Here is a 24,048-nt window from a genome sequence, read left to right as displayed (position 1 = left end):
TCATCAGCAAACTTACTAAGCAATCCCTCAAGTCCTGAGTCTGTCATTTATAAAGACATTGAAGAGAGCTGGCCCTAAGATGGATCCCTGTGGAATCCCACTGGTGACTGGTCACCAGCCCAACATAACCCCATTTACTGGAACCCTTTGAGCCCGGCCTGTCAGCCAATTACTGACCCACTGCACTGTGTGTTTACCCAGCTGTATGCTGGCCATCTTGTCCAGGAGGATACTGTGAGAGACAGTATCAAAGGCTTTACTGAAATCCAAAAAGATCATATCAACAGGTTTCCCTTGGTCAACTAGGTGGGTAACCTTGTTGTAGAACGAAAATAAGGTTGTTAAGCAGGACCTTCCCCTCACAAACCCGTGCTGGCTGGAACCAATGACTGTGTTGTCGTTCAGATGTTTTTCAATAACTCCCAGAACAATCTTGTCCATGATTTTGCCAGGAACAGAAGTGAGGCTGACAGGGCTGTAGTTGCTGGAGTTATCCCTGTTGCCCTTCTTGTAGATTGGGACAATGTTTGCCAGCTTCCACTCACCTGCGACCTCTCCAGATTCCCCAGAGCGTTGAAAAATCACAGAGAGAGGTCGCGCTGTGACGTCAGCCAGCTCTTTAAGCACCCTTGGATTAATCCCAACAGGCCCCACCGACTTGTAGGGAATCTAGCTGGAGTGGCAGATCTTGTACAAGTTCCGGATTGACTGGAGTTTATCGTTCTCACAGCCATGGTCTTCTAATCCAAGGCTATGGGGACCCCCAAGTCCATCACTGGTGTTGAAGACCGAGACGAAGAGAGCATTAAACGTCTCAGCTTTGTCTATGTCCCTGTTAACAAGGTGATGATGCTCATCAGTTAATGGGCCAATGATATTTCTAGTTTAACTTTTGCCATTAATCTATTTTTAAAAGCCTTTTTATTGTTCTTCACAGTACTGGCCAGCTTCAATTCTAACTGAGCTTTGACAGCATGAATTTCCTCCCTGTGAGCAGCATTCCTGTAGTCCTCCCATGTTGCCTGACCTTGCTTCCACTGACCATGTAATTTCTTTTTTCACTGTATTTCAAGATCCCTACTCAGCCAAGACAGCTTTTTGCCTCACCTGCTAGATTTTCAGCATTTTGGAATTGCCTGGCCCTGTGCTTTTATTAGGTGGTACTTAAAAAACAACCAACGCTGATGGATGCCAACACCTTCAAGAGCTTCTTCCCACAGAATCTTACCAAGTAGTTCTCTGAGCAGGCTTCTCTCCTCATATCTAGTGTTAAGGTCTTGTTGGCAGTTTTCCCCCTATTAGCAAAGATTTTGAATCACAGTGCTTCATGGTCGCTGTGGCCAGGGGAGCCACCACTCACCACTTCTCCCATGAGACCCTCTCTGTTAGTGAGATGCTTTAGGAATCTTCTGGACCTGTTGGTGCCAGCTGTGTGATATTCCCAGTAGACATCTGGCAAGTTGAAATCCCCCATAAGGACAAGGGCAGATGACCTGGAGGCCTTGCCTTAGCTCCTTAAAGAATAACTTATCAGTGTCGTCATCCTGGCTGGCTGGCCTATAGCAGGCAGCCAAGACGACATCTGCTTTATTTGTCTGACCCTTCATCCTTACCCAGAGGCTCTAGACTTTGCCATCGCCAACTACCAGATCCATGCACTCCAGCCCCTCCGCTACATACAGTGCTGCCCCCCTGCCACTCCTACCCTACCTATCCCTTCTGAATAGCCTGTAGCCATCCATCATGCACACCAGTCACAGGATTCATCCCACCAGGTTTTCCTAATGCCAATTACATCATAATATGATATGATACACGATAGAATAGTTATGTATTATGTGCAGTAATACCTTACTTAAGCAACTCTACAGGGCCAGAAAAAAGACACAGATTTTGATTATCATCCTTTCTCCTAATCATAAAACAAAACAGTCTCTCTCAAATGAGTTTTTCATGATGACGAATTAATTATGGAAACACAAACTATGAAAAATTTTGTCTTCAGTGGAAGACCTATGTTTAAATAGATGGAAGAACAAGAACAAAGAGATCCCAGAATGTAAACTCAATAACTATTAACACAGATTCATTGCATGACCTTGAACAACATATTCAATTTCCTAGTGTTTCTCAGCATTCTAAGTATAAGGAACTTAAGCGTGCATGGTATTTTGCATCTCATTGAGCTATGCTAGGTGCAGAGCACTATAATCTGCATGTCACCAATGGTGTATGTGGCTGGTTACAACTATATAAAGTACAGAGTGCATTTAGGTTCTCACTCAGTGCCAGACCAATTTTTTCACTGCTGTCACAAAACTTTTCATCTCACCCATCATCACTTTGCATTTTACATCCCAGTCCATTAGCCATATTTTGCCACACAGTCTAATCTCAAATGACATGAAGTCAGTCCTTCTGGAAAACAGATCTGGATTTTTTAATGCCTGAAACCACGTGAGCTCAGAACTGAATTAAGAAATCTGATTTATTTCATACCAAAAGTTTGTCCTTGGTGTTCTCTAAAGCCACCTACTGGAAACACTTCAGTACTTGTCTTGAATCTTGATTGCAGGGATAGAGTAATGACAGCACAATATGGTCTTCTATGACCCCAAAAAAAGACAGCAGACATACCACTTGCGTATATAATTATACTAATTTACATATCAAAAAAATCCACAACAAAATCTTTTTCCTATTAGTATTTTTACTTTGAAAGATTAAAGTTAAAACAACACACATGTTTAGGTTGCACACAGAAAACCAGATATTTACAAACGCTGAAGTAATTAGATGGAAATTCTTTTTTCAGACTGATGTGCAATTCCTTTTTCCTTTTTTCCTAAAGCAAGTGAGATGTGGGTATGAAGCCATACTGATTTCATAAATGCAAAGCAAAAAGTCTTCCAGCCTCTATGTTATGATATGTTTATGTAATGGCAACAGAAATAAACTGTTAAGTCTGAAAGCATTGTGGACTAAGTCAACCTAACATCAACTGATCTAGAATTAACAGGACTACATAGCAGACTAGTTTGGCCTTCTTTGAGAATCTAATTGTTGAGACAAAATAAAATCACAGTAAGTCCAAGATCAAACTGAGACAGAACTCAAATGATAACTTTTTACAGACACAAGACTGACAGCAATTAATTAATCATTCTGATATCAAGTCTTGTTCAAAAAAACCAGTCGGTTTCCATGATCTGGATGAACACTGTGTTTTAAGTGTCTAATCACAACTGGAAACAATGCTTACCTTCTATTTTTCCGTATTTCAAGGAAGGTGTCTTTTTTAAAAAATATTTTTAATTAAGAGGGCAAAAGAAGTAACTATGAGTGTATTTCTTGAGATGATTGAAGGGTAAGGAAAAACTAACTGATGAAATGGTGAATGAATGAGTGTGAGAGGAGAAAGATATTTAAAAACAGAAGAGTGCTGTGGAATCTATTCATATTGAAGAAACCAGACTTCAGAAAAGAAAAGGTTAAGTACCACAAGGAAATATCTCCCTCTGTAAGAAATCTTAAAATGATAATATTTATGTGCTATGGAAGGATCAGAGCAGATGATTAACTTAACATTAAAATTCATTATTTACAGCCACACAAACTAAAAATTGAACCAATTCTCTCCTCTGTTTTTAAAGCCTACTAAGCTTGGTCTTGCACTTTTAAACAGAAGGTTGCATGTAAGTAAATTTTTGTTCAATTTAGTATCTGTAAAATTTTGAGAGAAAGCTAACATCTTACCTCTGCAACTTCTTTTTGAAAAGTCAATGTCATCTGTGTCCTGCCATAAATAAAAGGTCCATCCTTTTTGGAAACGTTTTCAAGCCATTTGATTATTAGAGGAGTTGAAACACTGAATGGCAGATTCCCAATGATATGTATATCTGGTGGCTCTGTTAATATTTGATAGAAGAAAAACAGCTGTCAAAAAATTTTGATAAGATTTTTGCCATGAAAGAACACATAAGAAAGATACATGCACATCAACCTAGACTTAAAATATTAAAACAATTTTTATCATGCCACACCAAAATTATGCCTTTCCATTTATACTTGTCTTACACTGACAAAACTGTGTTACTGTTCTCAGTAATTAGTTGGAAAAAAGTGGTTAGGCTTGGTTCTCATTTACATTTGCATAAATCAGTAGCTTTCAGCTGATTTCAGGTGATTTCCAGCTGATCAGTAGATTTCAGCTGAGCTACCCCAGGATAGCAAAACTGTAAGAGTATTTCCATTATTTTAAACTATGACTACTCTCTGTCCCCTTCTAGAAAGGGAGAAAGTTAGCTCTTCTCTCTCTTCCTACCTTCAAAATGTACCAAAATAGAGTAATACGTGCACAAGGTGAACTCTCAACTATATCACCACACTTGAGACCAACTGAGAAGCCTTAAAAATTAAATAAACCAAATCCAAATACTAACCATCCTCCCAGTTCTTTTTCAAGTGCTTTGGAAAAGCCTTCTCCATCTTATATGTCAGGATATCTCCATGAACAATGCGCACTTTTCCTGGAGCTGCTTCAGATAATATCTGTTTGTAAGCAAGTGAGCAGAATTCCCAGTGAGTATTAACCAAACTGATGGCCAGTTTCAGCCACAGCAGGAATGAAAGCATTGTTGTATCTTCAATATACAAAAAAGCACAGTAGCAGTTAAAACTGAGCACACTATTAGTAAGTATTACTTTCAAAAAGCAAACACTAACAAAAAAAGTTTAATGTGTGATTCTGTAAATGCTTCCTATTCACAGCTGTAGATTTCTTAACAGGGAATTTAAATCTGAAAAGAATGCCAAGAATCTCTTCGACAAGGATAATTAACAAATCCCAGGCCACTAACAGGACCCCACCTGATTTAAGTCATAACACAAGCAGCAGGTTTTGAAGAGTTTTTAGATCCATTACCTATGGAAACAAGGCTTATGTTGTTTACTCTGTCTCCCTGCAGCTGTAGGGTCTGTTATCCAATTTTAGCCATATGGGATACAAGGCTGCAGAAATATTCAGTGATTTTTAATTTTACATAAAAAAGGGGGGAAAGATTCTCTTAATACTCCCTTGTAGTAGTCTGAACTCGCACCATTAGAAACCAAGGAGTTCCTAAAAATGAGGGAATGAGTACCAGTAGCAGTAGCAATAATCTCAAAAATGTCTATCTTTTTAGACATTACAAAATCCACTCTGTTGTCAATTTCTCTGTACCACTTCTGTAGCTTATCTAGTATTTCATAAAGGCTGAAATGCTAAGTCAGAACCAGCTGTACTCTTTAATTTCTGGTGTCAGTTTATACAATCAACATTAGTTAAGTTTTTTAGTGCTGCAGTCATCTTTTCTCTTATGGTATGAAACTACGCACACACAGTACAATTCAAAAGCAAAGTCAACTTTTACAAAGATAACATTCGGGGATATTTATTGTTCCTAAGTCAGAATAATGAAAAACGGCTTAAAGAACAATTTTGCTTTTGCACAGAAGTCCAAATCCATGAACAGTTAAGTGCCAGTGGCTTCGCTGCTGACATAAACTGCTCACCATCATTAGTTCCATCTTCAATCTGAATCATGTTTATATGTTCAGCGATACAAATAGCTTTTAGAGGTCTCTGAGCCAAAGGAAAGTGCTGCTTTCTCACACTGTTCACAAGATGTTTGCATGATTTTTTTTTTTGAGTAAAAGGCATTTTTTTCCCATCAAAATGGCCAAATTGTGTAGAGTGCTAAAAACCGAAACAAAACAAAGACCGTAACTAAAAACTAAGTGTTCCTACATGTTTTAAGTGCAATTATTTCCAAATAGAAAAAAGAAATCTAACCTCAACTCCAAAACACTTACAAGATTTTTCAGCATTACACTAGCAATTACATGGCATAAAAATTCACTAATTTGCCACAATTTGTCAAATTTTTCTTTGAAGCTGTTATAAATGCTATAATAGGATGAAAGATAATGCAAAAATCAATAAAGTTAGAAAATAGCTTAAGAGGAATCAGACAGCTGCCTACACAATAACAGATTATTAACATGTTATAATGGTTTTTAATAATAGTTTTCATGTCAAGAAGGGTTTGGGGTTTTTTTGAGTAGCACACTTAACATAATTGAGAACTGCGTGTAATTTGTGAGCAGAAAATCACAGTTGTATATTGCTAATTTGAAATAAACACCCAGAAACCCACTGAAACTGTCTGCATTTTAAGGCAAATGTGTGCAGCCAGCACAGCTCCATGAGCTCTTGTGCACCAAGCACACGAGCCAGGTTACTCTCCATCCTACAGATCCTCTTGTTCTACACACACAACCAAAAGGGCATGAAGAAAAACATAAGGAACGTAGTTTAAAAAAATAGCATTCTTGTAAGAACTCCACATTCAATCCATTCTCTGACTGAGAGTGCCATTTCTCTCCTCATAAATCTTTCCAGCCTAACAACTATTGGGGCATATGGCATAGGGAGGTTGCGATTCTTTAAGAGCGAGACGGAACTGACAGGCTCTCAGCTTGAGTAAACTGTTACTCTGTACACATATGTTCTTCACTATCTTTCAGTTTTGCAGTAAAGAGGATCCAAACTTCAGTTTCGTGACAGAGACCACAGCCTGAAAAATAGCTAATGAAAAACGCTGTACGCTTTACATCAGTGATTTTATAAGTATCTGAAGAGGCATTTTTAAGTAATAGTCTCCAATTGTTATTTTAATCTCTGACATTTTCTGCTATTCAAATCTCAAACCTTTTATAAGCATTTGGTTTTGACAGACCTTTTAATGGGAAACTAGAAAAAAATATGTATTACAATCCACATTATCACAAAAGAAAGATTGATTCTGTTATGCATGATCTTACTTGGAAGTAAAAAACCAATACCAAATTTAATACCAATGGAGGCAACATATTTCTTGTTCACTCACATTTACTGTTACAGAGTTATAGCATCTTTATATTCAATAACCTCATTCAGACATTTATTTCTACTGTGAAGAGGTTGCTAATTAAAAATAATGACTAATGTTAATTCACTTGCATAGTAAGGATAATTACATACCAAAAGCTCATTACAGACCCTGAAAAGTATACTTTTATTCAGAGAAATATGTTGTTGTGGCTGTGTTTTGGAAGACCAGAAAAATTGTCTAAGTACTTTAAAAATTCTGTTAACTAAAATATCATTTAATGTCAAATTCTTTCCAGACCCCAAACAGTTCTTAAAATCTAAAACAAAAATTTGCCACCACTCGAGAAAAGTGAAAACATTAAATTTTCATACCTCATAAGGTGAAGATGGCATACTGTAAATTATGAATGGCTATGTGTTAGCAGTTGCCCTTTCCTCGCCCCCATGCCCTGAGAACTGGTGCGGCAGTTGCACTGGTAGCTGCCCATCCCCCTCTCAGAACTTGGGCCTTCAATGGGGCAGCTGATGGCTCTTTGTGGAGACCCAGAGTCGGTGGACAGGGTTGTTAGCAGAGGAGGGGCCAAGAGCGTGCACAGCCCAGAGAAGCCGAGAAGCTTCTCAAAGGCCCACACTCGAGGGGGTGGGGTGCAGGGAAGCCGAGAAGCTTCTGGGATGCCCACAGCCAGATCTGATCAGACTTTAAATGGGGTTCCCGCCGGTGACTCCCCTTTGCGTGGTCTCCTTGGAGCTGCGGGTCTGCCATGCTGCCGGAGTCCCTCCCCTTAGATGGAGAAGCCGTCTAAGGTAACCTCCCGGGATAGGGAGCGCCTCACCTCCGCATGTGGGTGAGTGATAAATTACTGAATATATGCTTTAATAAGTCCTTGCCTGGTAGGCAAGTGTGCCTTCCTTGTCTGGGACAGATGAGTGTAAAGTCCTGGCTGCAGTAGGCTAGTGTTTATCTATTATGGGCAAAACAGGGCAGAGAGGGCTCTGGTTTGTTTTTCTTATGAGTGCGTATATGCACACTGTGGATCCTCATTCTTATTTCGCTGCACCCCAAATAATTTCCTAACCTAATATCCAAACCTTTATCTTATGTTATCGGAGTGCTAGTCCTCCCTAAACTTGTATTTGGGATGCCTCCATGACAGGCTAACCCTACAAAGACAGTTACACGCATATTCAGGTTTAAGAATATGCACAGTTTCATTCATGTTTCGTATTATTATTATTGTCCTACAAAGAGATAGTATCAACTCCCAAGTGAACTACCTATTTACTTTCACTGCTGATTTACTAGAGAAGACACAGTGCAATATAAGGAAAGCACTTTGAATTGCTACAATTTGAGGTTGTAGAAGCACAAGAAAACAGTCAAATCTAAAGAGATTTTTGACTCTGTTTTTCTTGCTAGATTGATGCAGCCAAATTCCATAAACATGTAAACTTAATAGTGACACAGGTAGGTGGTATTTTAAAAGTCCCACGATGACTTGTGAACTTAAAAAGAAAGGACCAAACATTTAAGAGTTTTTCTTTTGAAAATGTAAAATAAATGCCTGCTTTATTCTTCTATATCGATATCAATCCACATTGAACTATATTAACTGGATATATACATTCACAATTTTATAAGCCTTAAAGCATAATTATTAGGATTAAAATGAAAAAGACGACAAAGGGACATTACATTCAGCCTTCAAACTACTATTTCAACTGTATTAATAGACTGTTAAAGCATCTGAAACATCCCAACATGAAAAAAGCAGGCAGGCCTCAGCCTTAATTTAGCTGCAGGATGAGATCATGAAAATACAATGTGTATTTAAATGAAAAGGCATATGAGAAAGCAGGAACAATTAGTGCTATACAATGTATTTCCATCTTCGAGGGAATGATAGCTGTGATTTAAGACAAAGAAGCAAACCTATTTTCAATGCTGAGATCTCAACAAGACACTTGGAACCTTTCTATATTCTCAAAATGTTCTTCATCAGTGTTGTGGATGCATGTATATAAACTATTCTGTAGATGGTACCTGCAATCCTGGAATAAATCGAGGATCTTTTTCAATTAAAAGGAGTTGTTCAACACCAGCGCTGAGAATGGATCTGGTAATTCCTCCTGGCCCAGGGCCCACTTCGCAAACATGGGCATTTTTCAGCTCACCAGCTTGTCTCACTATCTTGTCTGCAAGACACAAAGAACATACTAAGCCTTTATTCTCCAAAAGATTCAGCTCACTAAGATAAACTCATTGTTTATTGTTAAAGTACAAGTGTGCTTATCTCAGAACAGACACAAACAGTGACACATGCCAGCTACATGATCACATGCCTGCTAGAATGGACAGAACTCATATTTGTTTCACACAAGATACACTCAACTGTTTAAAAAAAGACTATTTTCAGTTTAATCTCTTTAATATACATTGCTCATCACAGAACCAAATAAAAAGAGAATGTTACTTCTCATCTGTAAACTAGCAGTACTATTCTTCTCCTGCAAGCACTGTGTTCAAGGTCCTAACGTCTCACTACATATCCTTATAGTTATTTCACTACAGTTCCTCTGTTTCAAGGAAATTTAAAACAGCAAAAAAGATGCAGTGAAGCTGTACCAAGATTACAATATGTAAGAGTTGGAATACAGGCAATTGGTAGTTACAAAAAGTGGGGCAGTTGAAAGATGAGGAAAAATACTTGTACATATGTTGAAGGATACAACATTGGTAGGCATTACAGCCAGGAAACAAAACAGCTGATTTAAAAAAAAAAAAAGATTAAAAATATAGCTAATGTAACAAAAAGATAATTAGGAAGCACAGACAGAAGGATGCTGAGAGAAATTATCTTGCTCACTGCATAAGTTCCTAAGTATGCCAAAAAAAAAAGAAATAGCTGAGGACTTGTCTGTTTGTAAGGTTTTATTTGCTGCATGCAGACATTTTCATTCCAGGGTAAGACTCCAGTTATTCCAGAAGTAGAACTGAATTTCATGTTCACAACCTGAATCTTTATCAACCTGGATCTTCCAATTCAATCAAATCATAAGCTACATGAAGCTGGCACTGCATTTATTACTGCAAAACCCAGCCACCACTAGGGCAGTAAAGAAGCCACTGATTAAACAGTGACGGCTTTGTCATCCATTGCCGACATGAAGCTGGAAAAAACAAAATTGTTCAGAACAATGCAACCGGTTCAAAAAAGCTACAACATTTCTGATAAACTGAGACAAATGACCTTCCTAGCCACAGCATATAGTAAATTAAATTGCACAATGAGTTATACCACTTTCTATGATACATAACAATTTGAAAGAAATAATCATTTTTTAATCAGACTTATAAACTACAACTGTAGCTGGATGGTAGAAGTACTACTAAGGCTTAGATATTTGCATTTCAATCAGTAACCTATATTTTACATAGGAATATACTTTCTACCTAAAAATTACTCTATAATTTAAAAAGAAAAATATTTTCCAGGAATTTACAAGTAAAATCAATTTGTCTAAGCTAAAACTATTTTTAAAAGAAGTCTTGAAAGGTTTACCATTGAGCTGCCATTAGTTTGATAGATGTCATCATGCAATCATCTCTTTAGCTAGAATCTGGATTCTGATGAAAACCAGGACACGTTTTCTAGTAGCTAAAAAGATTAGAATATTTAACCTGTCAATCGCAAATCCAGTAGAAAGTTCTGAGAAAGTTGTTTCTGTGCTTTAAGGCGAAAGAGTTTAATAATCTCTCCAATAGTTGGCAGGGGAGGCAGACGGAAAGCTGCCACCTTTCCTGGAGCAGCCATAAGACAAAACTCTCGTTCCTTCCTCCTGGAGAGACATTGAAAAGATTATTGTAGTATATGCAATAAATTCTAATATACTTTATATTAAATACTCTGCTAAGTTTGCAACCTGAGACATCATTACACAAGTGCTAAATTTTAGACATCAGGATTTTGACTACTGTATGCAGTGCTTGTGCTAAGCATGTATTTGTGGGCTTTGGGCAATAGTCTTTGCCAAACATTAGGTAAAACAAAACGCTCTCACAACTGCTCAGTGTCAATCTTTCACTGCTTTGGGAAAGAACTACTAAAGCTCATCTGCTCGAATTCATGGCGGTCACATAAAGACACCACTCTGAGGAGAGGCCGCCCGCCACGCTTTTTGTTCCAGCAGCCTCATGGCAAGGCCGGCTGAGGACAGAGCCGTGGGGCGGCCAGATCGGTGGGCGCCCAGCGCCAATGCCACTTGCCGGGGGCAGCGGACTGAGCATGAGCCGCTCCTATCACAGAATGTCAGGGATTGGAAGGGACCTCAAAAGATCATCTAGTCCAATCCCCCTGCCGGAGCAGGAGCACCTAGACGAGGCTACACAGGAAGGCATCCAGGCAGGTTTTGAAGGTCTCCAGAGAAGGAGACTTCACAACCTCCCTGGGCAGCCTGTTCCAGCGTTCCGTCACCCTCACTGCTCCAACTCGCAGAGGCCCGAACCTCCCGCCCCCGCGGCGGCCGCGCTCTGGCCCCGGCCGCGCTCTGGCCCCGGCCGCAGCACAGCGAGGCTCGGGGAGGCCCCGCCCCCTGGACGCTCGCGCCCCGCCCTTCTCAGCCCGAGGAGGGGCGCTGCAGCGCGCGCGTGCTCTTGGTGACGACCCGTGTGCAGCGGGGACGCGCAAGGCCCAGGGGAGGAGAGGAGCGAGGCGCCGCGCGGAGCCGCCGCAGGGGCCGGGGCGGAGGCGCCGCGCACACTTCTTCCCCTACGCCTGCGAAAAGGAAAGCGCAGAGCAGCCGCCCGGCAGCGCCCCGGTCGCTTACGGTGCGGAGTGGAAGCTAACCCGGAAAAGGAAGTGTTTCTCCTCTGCCTTGGTGTATCCGGTAGAGCCGCGTGCATCTGATTGGCTCTGTCCCGCGGAAGGAGGGCCACGCACGCGCGCCAGCGCGGGAACGATCGCGGCGCGCATGCGCGGTGAGGGCGCTGTCCTGGCTGCGGTTGTGTCTCCGTGCGGGCCCGTGGGCTAACGGGGCAGCGCTGCCAGCTCGAGGCGGCAGCGGGGGGTTTTCCGCGCACGCAGTGTAAACATTTCGGGAAACTCTCGTTTGCCTGTGGCTGCCTGCCGGGGGGGGTTCCTGCTGCCTCCCGCGGGAGGGCCCGGAGCAAGGCCCCGCGGGAACTGTAGTAGGCCCTGCTGGCAGGGCATTGACTATCGGTGTGCAATACCGGGGCAAAGATGATTCTGGGCAATAAAAAACCACATCGGCAGTCACTGTGGGTTCAAGTGTAGTTTATCCATTTCTGTGGTGACTCGGTTTGTTAGGTGCATGTTCATATCCATAGAACTGTTATTCCCAGGCTCCAGGAACAGGCACATAGGTGTTGATGGTACGTGTTCAAAATACATAGAAGCTGAATGGAAACGGAGGTTCACAGGTTTGCAGATCGGTGTGGAATTGAATTAGACTTAAAGATTTACAATGGAGGTGGCTCATTTGTTTTTTAATTTGAGTAAGCCAATTACTAGACCTTTTCTGCAACTAGTCTGGATGCTGCAGAAATGTTTGACTCTGCTCAGTTCTGTGTATCTAGAGGTTAATTTTAGAGTATGATCAGAACATGTAGTTCATTTTCAGTTGGAGCCATGTGGCACACATATGTTGATCTGATAGGGAAATTTGCATTGAAGAAACAGGTTTAATAATGGTGTTCTTATGAGTAATTACATTATATAAGCTAAGCAATTGTATGTTGCAACAGAATTTTACCTACAGTATACTATACCAATATATAAGTGTATGTGTTCATATATATGTGTATGTATATTTATGTCTTTGTATATATTTTTAAAATGTCCAGTTTTCTCATCCCAAAATTCACTGGTAGCATCAGAAGCCATTTTGGCAGAGTATTTTTGCAATATCTTTAGTCGCAATAGATTAAAGAAGTTCTCTCCACAGCACTTTTGAACAATTGTTGGATTGAAAGGTTCTTTTTCTGTTTTGTCTTCATAATTCCATGCTTGACGATTCTTATGACCGTGCAAGTAAATACTAAGCAGATGTGTCCTGGAAGCTAAACGGTTACTAAAAAGCCACAGATAATCAAGGAAATTGTTAGGCAGATGTAAGAAAATGAAGACATTAAAGGATTTAGGAAAAGTAATTCCTCACTCATCATAAATAAGGGGTGAAATTCTAAATAGTTTTGTGCATTAATGTGGCTTCTGCCATTAATACCGTGTTCTAGTTAAATGATAACAGCACATGCTGTAATGTATTTTAGTGTTGTCCTGTGAAGAATTAAGTGGGAGAAGGTTGATACACAATATCTGCATCAACATCTTTTTACAGGTGTGGGTTCAGTCGTGTCCTGAGGTCAATCAAGTTTATCGCAGTTGACACCTATGCATGTCGGATAAATAATACGTGTGAACATTAGTGGAGTGAACAGGAGAGAGAATATGATGTGAAGGAGCCACATACCAAGAAAAATAAAAATGGATCCAATTATGCAGTAATTAAAAACACAGAGAAGAACTTTGCAATTAGTGTCAGTAAGAAAATGAGCTGGCCTAGGTTTATTGTTTACATACAGTAGAATATTAGAATAAAATGCCATGGTTCTAATCGTATCTGAAACATTGGAATTTTGAATTTGTGAGGTATAACACATTTGTCTTAATATATATATTTGAATTTAAAGTCATTGTAAATGAAAGTTAAAATGTAAGCTCCACCTGTTGGTGAAAATGTGGGATTTCAAATTATGTTTGTTATTTTGCCCAATTCCAAAAGGGCTTTACAGGAAAATAATGTAATGGTGATTTTTTGACTTGAAATCTGAAGAAATTTGAAGGAATATGGACTGGGTCTTAGGAGGAGCAAGTGTGAAAATGGCGTGGGATGAATCAGCTTTATGAGCAGCTGGGGCATGCGGGCTATTTTAACTCTCAAGCAAAAAAGATGCCAGTTTAATACTGCTTCTCAGTACATTAAAAATTTTATGTCAAAGCATTGTTTTAATAATGCATTTCATACTTGCCTGTCAGTGAGGCTGAGCTTTTTAATCTCACAACCTCAAGTCTACTTGTTCTGTCGTAGTACAAGCTCTTTCTTGATTAGATGCACATACAGAAGTTTCCAGGTATCTTGTGTAGCCATAAGTCTTAACTGTGATAATAACAAGATATAATAGCTTTATACTTAACTACTTGAAAGAAATATAGCAATCTGTGCTAATAGGTCTACTTTTGGAAAAATTTTGGTAGAAAAATCATTTCATAAAGTAATAATTCCAGATTATAGTTGAAATGTTTCACAGACTCCTAAAGTAGCTATACAAGTAGTAGTTTGTGGTTTGGAGAGTCAAGGTGGCCCCTAAAACTTATGAAGGGAAGGTGGATGAGTTAAGCCTTAACTCATCACATCATCTGTTCATTTCTAGTAGATGTCTCCAACTAAGTCTTCCATATTCTGCAAGAGGAAAAGTGAGCCTTCCCAGCTTCCATCCACTCATTCTGCTTATGCCAGCCCTTTAGTTCCTCTGCAAGTTCCGTAGGGCCTGCTGGAAGAGCACTTCCTTCTTATGGTCCTAACATAGTTCACAGAAGAAATGTGAGAAAAAGAAACTGTAAGGAATTTTTTCATTCCTGTGAATGCCTGACACCTACCTGGTGACTCTCCAGCCTCTTAATGGAAAATGCTTTCTCTCTTGATTTGTTGGAATTGTTACTGGAAGATGTTTCTGTTTACATACCTCCAGGTCTGCAAGAAGAAGAATAAGCTACTAGAAGATCTTCTGCATTACTCTAGCTTTCATGTCACATCTCAAGCTCTGCCACTGTTAAGAAGGTGGCCTTCTAATGGCCTGCAATGCTATGTGTGAAAGGTTTGTTTTCCAGAGTTCACTGTCCAGAGGAGAACCTTGAGGAGTCATTGTGGTGCCACAGGCAAAACAGTGACCCGTAAGTGAGGAGATAAATATTTTGTTCCCAGCTGTCCCAGTGATCTGCTGCATGATCACTGGGAGATACCATGCATGCTTCTGCCTTATAGCTGTCTTACCTGCTTTGAATGTGGGCTTTTTGGTGACAGGACTGACTTTCTGCTATTTGTGTAACAACAAAGGTTTATGAGCACCATGATCAGGACAGTCCTTAAATATGTAGAAAGCAGCCAGAATGCGGAGAGCACTACCATAAATAGCAATAATAAAACTTTAATGGCCCCTCAAGTTAGACTTCGGGCAACTACATTTTGATGCTGGAGCTTGGCCCAAGAATCTATTAAAGAAGTTTTAAATTTGTTTTCTTTCTTTCCTCTAGGGGGAGAGGAGTTGACCAAAAAAAAAAAAAAAAAGGCAAAGCAGAATTCTGGAATGCTAGTGAAATACTTCGTTTTGAGAATGCTAAGAATGCACCATCTGATTTACTTCATCATTCAATTATTCAATTGTGCCTTGACCTTAGAAAGAGAGCCTGCTAATTTTGAAACCAATGAGACATTCAGCATGTTTTCCACAGATGAGATAAATGCCAGGGAAAGACAAACTGGGCATCTGAAGAAGCTGAGATTCAGGTCCTTAGGTCAGTTGGACAGAGACACCCTTACGGGACTACCTGGTGTTCTTTTCTTGACTGCAGCTGCAGTTCAGGTTCACCTGCCAGCATTGCAAGGGTTGGAGCCGAAGTTACATCCATAATTTTGAAAAAGCATGTGCATTAGTGAAAGGTTTCCACAGTAATTCTGGAATTTCTGTGGCAATTTCAGGTTTTAATTTTACAGACTTGTTGAGCTCAGTTATAGATATTTTTTATTTACTGGTTCTGTGTTCAGGTTGTTACAACTTAAAAATAACCCTCTCTAAAAGGAAGTACAACATTGCTGACCTAAAATGATTGTGTTGCTTGGGATTATAGTTACTAGTTTTATATTATGGCATCGTGTTGTAGAAAACAGGGTTCACATCACGGTCTTGAAATGCCAAATTCCATTTGAATTCTAAGACAGAATAAATCTATTTGATAACTGTTTTACGTCAACTTAAGGTAAACAATATGATGTAAATGGCCAGATTGCATTGAAAAATGATAAAGAGCTACAACACCCAAAAGAGAATAGATAGAGAAAATATTTTTTTTCCACTCTTCTGGAAGTATTTTCATACCACAAGGCCTCTATTCTTCAGTTAGTTCTCAAAGACACTGTTTTATATTGTTTGTTAAAATAAAATTTATATTATTTCTATTACACTACTTTATAAGGTTCCTAAATGGATCTTAGGACCCCATTGCACCAGGCACGATGCAAACATGACTCTTCTTCCTCAGGCAAACTTCTGTGACCAGATAAAATGCTGAAGAAAATAAATTAGCAAATGGGAAAAAGTTTAGGTAAGATAACAGCAGAGAGATGTACATTTGCATAGTCACAGTAATTTCAGAAGCCACAGGCTGCAAAAAAGTGCAAAACTGTTGCGAAACATCTTCACTATTAACTCTGTAGAGGATCTGTAAGATGGTTTCTTGCTCTTTGATGGCAGAGGCAATGCATTTTAGAATACCTTTTTTGAACTAAATGTTCTGCTTAGTGCAATGGCTACATTCAGTGTGAAATAAAACAGAATATTACTACTGCGTTTCTTCTCCTGGAGCAAAACAAGCCAGTTTTGGGGAAATTTTCCCACTTTTGTCAGTCTACCACTGTGGATTCATCAGGCCACATTATGATCAAGAGCAATGTTTTCCTTGTTACCACTTCAGTAATGTTTTGTAGCAAAAGCTAAACACTCAAGGAACAAAGACTTCCTGATAGCAGAAAATCTGGCAGAAATTTCTGTCCAGACTGCTGAGTTCTTTCGTGGCATAACACAGGAAGTACAAAGATCCATGGCTTTCTGTATTGCTACAGCAGATGTCTAAATATCATTATATTTATTTTAAAATGTTGGAATTTCTTTTAGTGCTTGATTCTTCTGATGTGCCTTTTGATTTGTGAGCCATTTAATCTACTTGGGTCACATTGTCAAGCTCTAACTGTAGCTATCCACATTAGAAAGTTTATTTTTAGCTGAGAGTTTCAATTTCCACTTGGTCATACCATCGTAGATGCTAGGGCATTTAGAAAGAATATCAGTTAATGCAAAGTTTGGGGTAAAGTTTTTAGGAATTACAGGAATTACAAGACTACTATCACGTTATCTGCTGGCCTCCATAGAAATGAAGATTTTCATGCTGCAAGTAGGACACAAAAACACAAACCCAGACTCAGCACTGCAAGCTGCTGCACCATTATCATCGATTTAGCATTGGGAATCTTACAGCATTGTGAAACGGTGTTTAGGTGAGCTTGGTCTTGTTCACTCAACACCCAAGTGTCCATCTTGGAGTATCCATGAAGGTAACAGTTGTTTGCACCTTAATTAGGCTCTCTGGCAGAGTGTTTTCAAAATTGATGTTCCAGTTTTAGGCATTAAGTATCCCTAAGTTAAAGAAAAAAAAAAAAAATAAAAGCTTTCTCACTATTTGGAACAGTTCCCACAGAGAATTTAATTAAAAGTACAGCATACTATATCAACTGAAATCCAGACTTTTATACTCCAATTGTAGGTCATGAAAAATGAATAGAAAATTACATGAACCTCTGAGAAGCACATGAAATGTGTACTGTCACACATGTAACAGTGTTCCTCCTCACTCGTGCCTCCTTTGCAACAATCTAATTTATGGTCGTGTAAAACCCAGCCAGGGACTGGGAGCAGCAGAGCCCGGATGTTCCTCAAGAGGGGAGATCCCAAAGCAGACTCCGTCCCTGGGTGTTCCTTTCCTGCTGCTGCATTTTCTGTGGGACAGCTTAGAAACATATATTTACCTTATCTGGACATTCTGGACAACGTATTGGTTAGGTGAAGTCCCTGAACTCCTTCTGTGCTTACGTCAGGCAAGTCAATTATTGCCTGATCACTCAGAAATAAGCGTCACCTTGTAAGTGCCTAACACCTGCAGTGGATTATTTATACTCTCAGAAAAAAGTGATACTCAAGAAGAGTACAGAGTGGAAAACTTTTAGCTTCAGTCCTCTAGCTTCTGTCTTTCAAGTACAGAGGTGGGAGAGGACCCTGTGAGCTTGAGCACAGAAGGATTTCTGTCTTCAAAATGCTGGAAGGGGGTTTATAAAATGCGAAAGGCAGAAACTTCAGGACATGAGTATTGGACCAAGCTCTCTGGCCACTGGGTGCCACTCTTGTTCCATGGCGAGTGAGCTGCGCAGTCGTTAGCAAGGAACAAAAAGTTCACTGACTCCACTGTATGTCCTTATGTTGAGTTAGGCTGCCAGAGCATGAATATCATATATTCCACCTGGCAGAAGTAAAAAGCAGAAGGTCAATGGTAGACGCTTACAGTAAACAAGAAAGGAAGATTTAGCAAGCAAAATCCAAGCTGCAAAACCTGGAGGTTCAGGTTTACTGAATATACCACATGAAAGGGTAGGTTGTTAATCATAGTTGCTCTGCTCTTTGGGAGCTCCTAAGTATACTAGGTCAGAATTTTTATTTTGCTAAGAAAAGTATAAGAAGACTGATTCAAAAATCTATTTTAAAAAAGCATTTCATTAACTCTTAGATTTTAAGTCAGCTTTTTCCATCTAGTGCAACTAATGAAATAAAACATGGTGCTCCTCTTTGAACCTTGACTTATTTATATTAATATCATTAGGGTGTTGAAGCTATCACAGCATTCTGACCACGCATTTCTGAGGTAGTAAACAACCACCACTGCTGTAGTGATGAGTATGGGACAGCAAAGCTAACTTGAATGATTTCTCTGTCCATACTAAGGGAAGTGCTGAAATAAAATCATCAGCAAGATATTGTTCACCTAATCAACATTGTGAGGGTTTTTTATATATATTGTGCTTAGGCTTTCCCTGCCATAAATTGCTACAGTTCTGTTAAAGTAATGGTGACTGTGCTGATTTCTGCCAGGTGGGAATACTGTTAAATTCTTTTGTCTTGTGCTAGGTTGATTTGGTTTTGAACTGAAACATTATAATGTGTTTGAAAATACAACAGTGATCTGCTCAATTCCAGATATATTCTGTTATACTGTGATCTGAAAATGGAGGTGGATGGGGATAAACTGATTTCTTTCTGGATCTTCACTTGTGAAACTCTTGTTAGAAGTTAATCTGGAGCCACAGCTCTGCTCAGACTGCTGATGAAAGTGTCTGTTTAGCCCCATGTATTAAATAGACGCTATCCAATGTTGTATTCAAACCTTAGAATGTTTGGTTTTTTTTTTAATTGTAGTTACACCTAGAGGCCCCCAACAGAACACAAGCATGTCAGAAATTGTACTAACACAGCAAAAGATATGACCTCTGTCAGGAAGTCCTTTCCATGTGAGTCTAAAAGAAGAGGGAAAAGTAGCTATTGACAGATGAAGAGAATAAGGAGGCACTGAGTTAGTGCTGGTCATCATGACAAGCTGTGGTCTCAGCAAGGCAGCATTTTTCCTACAGCATCACAAAAGAAGGATCTGAACAGTACAATAAGGGAACTTTGCAGATATTTACAGGAAGAGCAGAGAGGAGAAAACATCAGGGTGCTTCTTTGAAACATGGGCTGCTCTCATGAACCGTCGTCTCAACAATGAGTAAATTTCCAGAAAGCAGACTCAGAAATCTTTGTACAGTGGTGAGTGATTGTGAGGGTTTGTGGCATATGTTGCAGTATAAAAAGTGAAGCAATGGAAGATGTAAAGAGAGGAGGGATCTGGCCAAAGCAAGAGGTAGATGGATACATAATGAAGGATGGATATGGCAAGTGGGACAAGGAAGCATTTATGAAGGCCAGAGAGAAGGTGGTTTCAGTGTGCAACATATGAAGAGTTGAGAATTGGATGTGAATTTTAACTACATGAGTGAAAAAGTATCTTACAGGTATTGTGCAGAAAGATCTGCAAGACAAAGGCTGGGAATGAGACCCATTAGAGGCCAGAGGGGATAATGACAGTCTGCTTATATGAGTAGATGGGAGCACAGTGGTAATATTGTTGGCCGTGATTGGAGAAAGTATTGTTAGGAATGTGCAGGAAGAACGTTTTAAGGTGGTTTTTATCCAGACTCTGCCATCCCAGGCCTCATTCTGGGCACACAGGTACACACTGGAAGCTTTAGCTCTTCCCCCTACTGTTAGCACATGCTAAGAGTGAAGTGAGAAGATCAAGACCAGAAAGCGCTTGTGAAAGACTCCATATACTTGCTAGCAGGAAGAATTTAGGAAAATATTTGAAGGATAGGAAGAGTCTACTAGGACTGAAGCTATAAATGAGAAGGATACGAAAGCTTGGATCTGGCTATGATCTAGAAGGACAGCTGAATGTTACAGAGGGAGATCTAACCAAGACTCTGAAGGTTTGTTGCTCTGAGTACTTTAGAAACTTTATTTCTGTGTTAAATAAAAGACCTTAAAACAGGAATTAAAATCAGCAGGAATCCAAGGTATTGCTTCACCTGGATAAGTAGCTCACCGACTTGTGGAGTCACACTAGTGAACAAGAGATCATAAGAAAAGTGGAAATAGGGCATTAAGGGACTTTGGGGTGGAGATAAGTGGCTTATATTTGATGTGAGAGAAATGGAGACTTCCTTTGATTAAACCCACCGTAAATAGGCTGCACAGGGTCTAAATATCTTATTAGATATTACTAAAACATGCAGTCAATTATGTGACACTGTTGGAGAAAAAGTCTTAGAGACTTGAGGAGCTCTCTATGCAAGGACTCAGTTTGCAAGGTAGTGCATCAAGATGTATGTCTGAATATCCACAGTATCAAAGTGCCTCATCCACAAATTATCTAACCATTCCATCTAGCTCTAGCAGCAGGATGTGGAACAGGTGCAGCTGATATAGGTGCTAGAAAAGCAGTTAATGTAACTCTTGGTTTTCAGAAATAGCAGAGTTTGCCAATATCCATTCATTAACTCAAGATTGTTTTTTTCAACGGCTCTTCCTCAAGTCTCTTGCATTTCATCAGTTCAAAGCATCAGAATGGGTCAAATTTAGCTGCTATGTTTTTTAGTACACTTCTAGAAATCAACACAAAATGCATCTACTACAAACTGAAACAATAGAGATTTGCTTAAATCAGCTAATTTCTGCAACTATTTCTTTATTGTCTTTGATAAACACCTTGTAAAGTATTTTCTTACACTTAGGCAGTGATTCCACATAGTTAGAAAGGTGCTCAGCTGACCTGGTTATAAACACATCTGGCAACTTCTTAACCAGTCATGTAGCTTTCTCTTTGAGATCTATGATAGGTTTTCTCTGAGGAGTCATTTAGGTCCTCTGCCAAGACACGTATTTGAATTGTTTAGGTTAGTTTGGACAGCACAAACTTGAGTTTAACACATCTTCCTGTTTTCCAAAATTGCAGTAGACTATCATGGCCACATTTCCCTACTAAACAAATGACATTTTCAGTTTCCCCACTCACCTTGATATCTCAAGTGGCATGTGACAATTACTGATAATTTGGTGTTGGTTTTCATCAGAAACCAAAACCTGATCAGCTTTTTGGTAAGTAACACTCAACGCTGAATTGTGTTGCTATTGAGAATACTGTGTGAAATGTAGGTTCTAGGTAAAGAATCCAACTCTGTTCAACTTCTCCTTCAGACTGAGGGTATATTAGATCACCTTTTTACTTCTGGTCCCTGATTTTTTTCTGAAGGTTTAATGTTCCCTGATGTTACCTTATGTATAATAATGGAAAGGGAGACAATTCCATAGATGACTCTGAGACTTGTTAAATGGCAAACAAGAAATACAGCAATGTCTTTAAAGAATCACAGAATTGTTTAGGTTGGAAGGGAGGTCTTGAGATAATCTAGTCCTGTGTTTCAGTTTGTGCCCATTTCCTCTTGTCCTGTCACTAGGAACCACTGAGAAGAGTCTGGATCTCTTCTCTTCATCTTCTCCCATCAGGTACTTACACACACTGATAAGATCGCCCTGAGCCTTCTCTTCTCCAGGCTGAACAATCCCATCTCTCTCAGCCTGTCCTCTCATTAAAAGTGCTTCAGTCCCATAAATGTTTTTTGTGGCGTTTTCGGGGCTTCACTCTGGTAAATCCATATCTTTATTATACTGGGTAGCCCAGCACTGGACCCAGCACTCCAGATGTGTCTCGGCAGCACTAAGAAAAAGGGAAGGATCACATCCCTTGACCTACTCTTCCTAATGCAGGCTGGGATGCTGTTGCTATTGAATGACTTTATCTTCCAGGGAATCAGGATCTGGTGTTGTGAAGCCCTGATCTCTTCATTTTGTGCTATCCTCATCAGGACATCTACCTATGGTACCGAGAATCCTGTATGGGATAAACTGGCATGTCACTTGCCAGTCATCCATACAGTGAACTAAACCTGGTGACCTCTCTTGGAATTTTACCTGTCCCAGAAATACGGAGTTTTTTTTCCAGTCAACCTGCAGAGACTTTTTCTGGGGTGCACCATTATCCTCCAGCGATTCATCACTCTGGACATGGTTTTCATTGCTTTGAAGTGATAAGAGTAAATGATGGTTTCTTCTAGGCAGTTACATAAGTGTATAGAACTTGATTTATGATCCATAACAGAAATCAGTCTCCTAGGTTCCAGTTTCAAGCCTAAGCCTATATGCAGGAGGGTCACAGCTATTTGTCATCACCATCTTAACAGATTCAAGTATCAGTGTCTCTTTGGCTGCATGGTAGGCTCCACAACTGCATCCCATAAACATGCCTTGGGCCTGTTACTCAGCTTTGAGAGTTCTGAGTTGTCTGCTACCTATGCCCTTCCCATTGTAGTTCTAGAAGCTCTCCAGCAACCGTTGAGATACAGCTACAGGTACTCAACATCAAGGAACCGTACACATTAAGTTTGGACGTGTTCACAGTGAAACAAATTAAGGACATCTCCTTTCTGCAAAGTTGCTTACCTCTCCTACGTCACTTCGGTCATCTACCATGATTCCCAGTGTATGTGGACAGAGAAAATTAGACCCAGCTCAGAAGAGGGGGGCAGCGTAGAAGTTCAGGAAGAGTTGACAATAGCTCAAGACCTTAGGCTTTTGGCTCTTTCATTTGTCTAAAGCCCAAGTCAGAATTCCTATTAATTTTATGCATGTTATATCATTTCCTCAGGGCTAGAGATGTTGCTGGAAGCAAACCTTTTCTTTGTATGGTGCAGTTAGAAAGCTGTTGCAAAATCAATGATTCAACAGGGGAACATGCTTCTGGGTGAGCTGCAGTGATATTGTCCCGGATATGAGTCTGTAGAGAACATTTCCTGTCTAAATCATCATCAGTAGACATCCTCAGTCACATTGCTACAGTCAGGGATAGCAGCTCTGTGGCTTGTGCCACGCACCATGCCAGTCACACAAAGGCAGCCCATACATGCCCAGGGCATTTGTGGGCCTCACAGATCATTCTGAAACATCTATGAAGGAGCTGCTGCCATGTTAGCATTCCCTCTCCATGTGTGACACTACCTTGTGTGGCATATCTGAGCACAGTCCAATAGCTAGAATAAGAGTAGCTGCTGGGCCTCTGTGTTCTTCAAAGCCTTCTGCAGCTCCTGCTGCCCTACCACCCATTCTGCCACTGACTGTGGCCTCATTGTCCACGTTTTCCCCACTAAGGGACCGGTCTTCCTATGTTCTGACCATGACAAGGGATTGCCAAAACCATGTTCATTTGGATCTCACGAGCTGGCTTAGTTTACCTAAACAAATCCAAACACCAGACAGAAGACGACACTAATGCTCTTTCAGGGCACCATGAGCAAACCTTCCAGCCATTCCTGGTTGAGGGCAAAACCACGCTTCACTGAACAGTGGCCACTGCAAATGCTGTGCCCCTTGTTACACTTCTTCTGCCGCTCCCGATCCTTAAGGGCTTTGGCTTCTTCCCAATTACAATATGCTGTTTCCCAACTCAGCAGGAGGCCTCATACCTTTGACACAGTTTAGAACTGAAAATACTAATCTATATGTCACATATTTGTGTCACATAGATGCCTGCATTGTATTGAAAGTCAATGTGATTTAGTCACCTAATTCAATTCCTTTTGAAATGTTACCTTTG

The 24,048-nt window shown here is 40.1% G+C and overlaps 1 protein-coding gene across 3 annotated transcripts in view; it reads right to left on the bottom strand.

The window, feature by feature from the left end:
- Positions 1 to 11,783, bottom strand: part of TFB1M (transcription factor B1, mitochondrial) — a 31,060-nt gene extending 19,277 nt beyond the window's left edge. The window contains exons 1-5 of one of the 3 annotated variants that reach the window (XM_065630981.1): positions 11,738 to 11,783; positions 10,593 to 10,750; positions 8,955 to 9,106; positions 4,443 to 4,551; positions 3,757 to 3,908 (exon numbers count right to left, since the gene is read on the bottom strand). In XM_065630981.1, the coding sequence (XP_065487053.1) occupies positions 3,757 to 3,908; positions 4,443 to 4,551; positions 8,955 to 9,106; positions 10,593 to 10,725 (546 nt within the window). In that variant the 5' untranslated portion in view covers positions 10,726 to 10,750; positions 11,738 to 11,783. Of the gene's footprint in view, positions 1 to 3,756; positions 3,909 to 4,442; positions 4,552 to 8,954; positions 9,107 to 10,592; positions 10,751 to 11,385; positions 11,548 to 11,737 lie in introns of those variants that run through there. The other 2 variants (XM_065630983.1, XM_065630982.1) reach the window with 2 other exon arrangements.
- Positions 11,784 to 24,048: the final 12,265 nt, after the last annotated feature.

The sequence above is a fragment of the Caloenas nicobarica genome, chromosome 3 (assembly GCF_036013445.1).
Source record: "Caloenas nicobarica isolate bCalNic1 chromosome 3, bCalNic1.hap1, whole genome shotgun sequence".
NCBI classification, from domain to species: Eukaryota; Metazoa; Chordata; class Aves; order Columbiformes; family Columbidae; genus Caloenas; species Caloenas nicobarica.
Note: the sequence above shows the minus strand (reverse complement) of the source record. Positions and strands in the feature narration are given on the sequence as shown.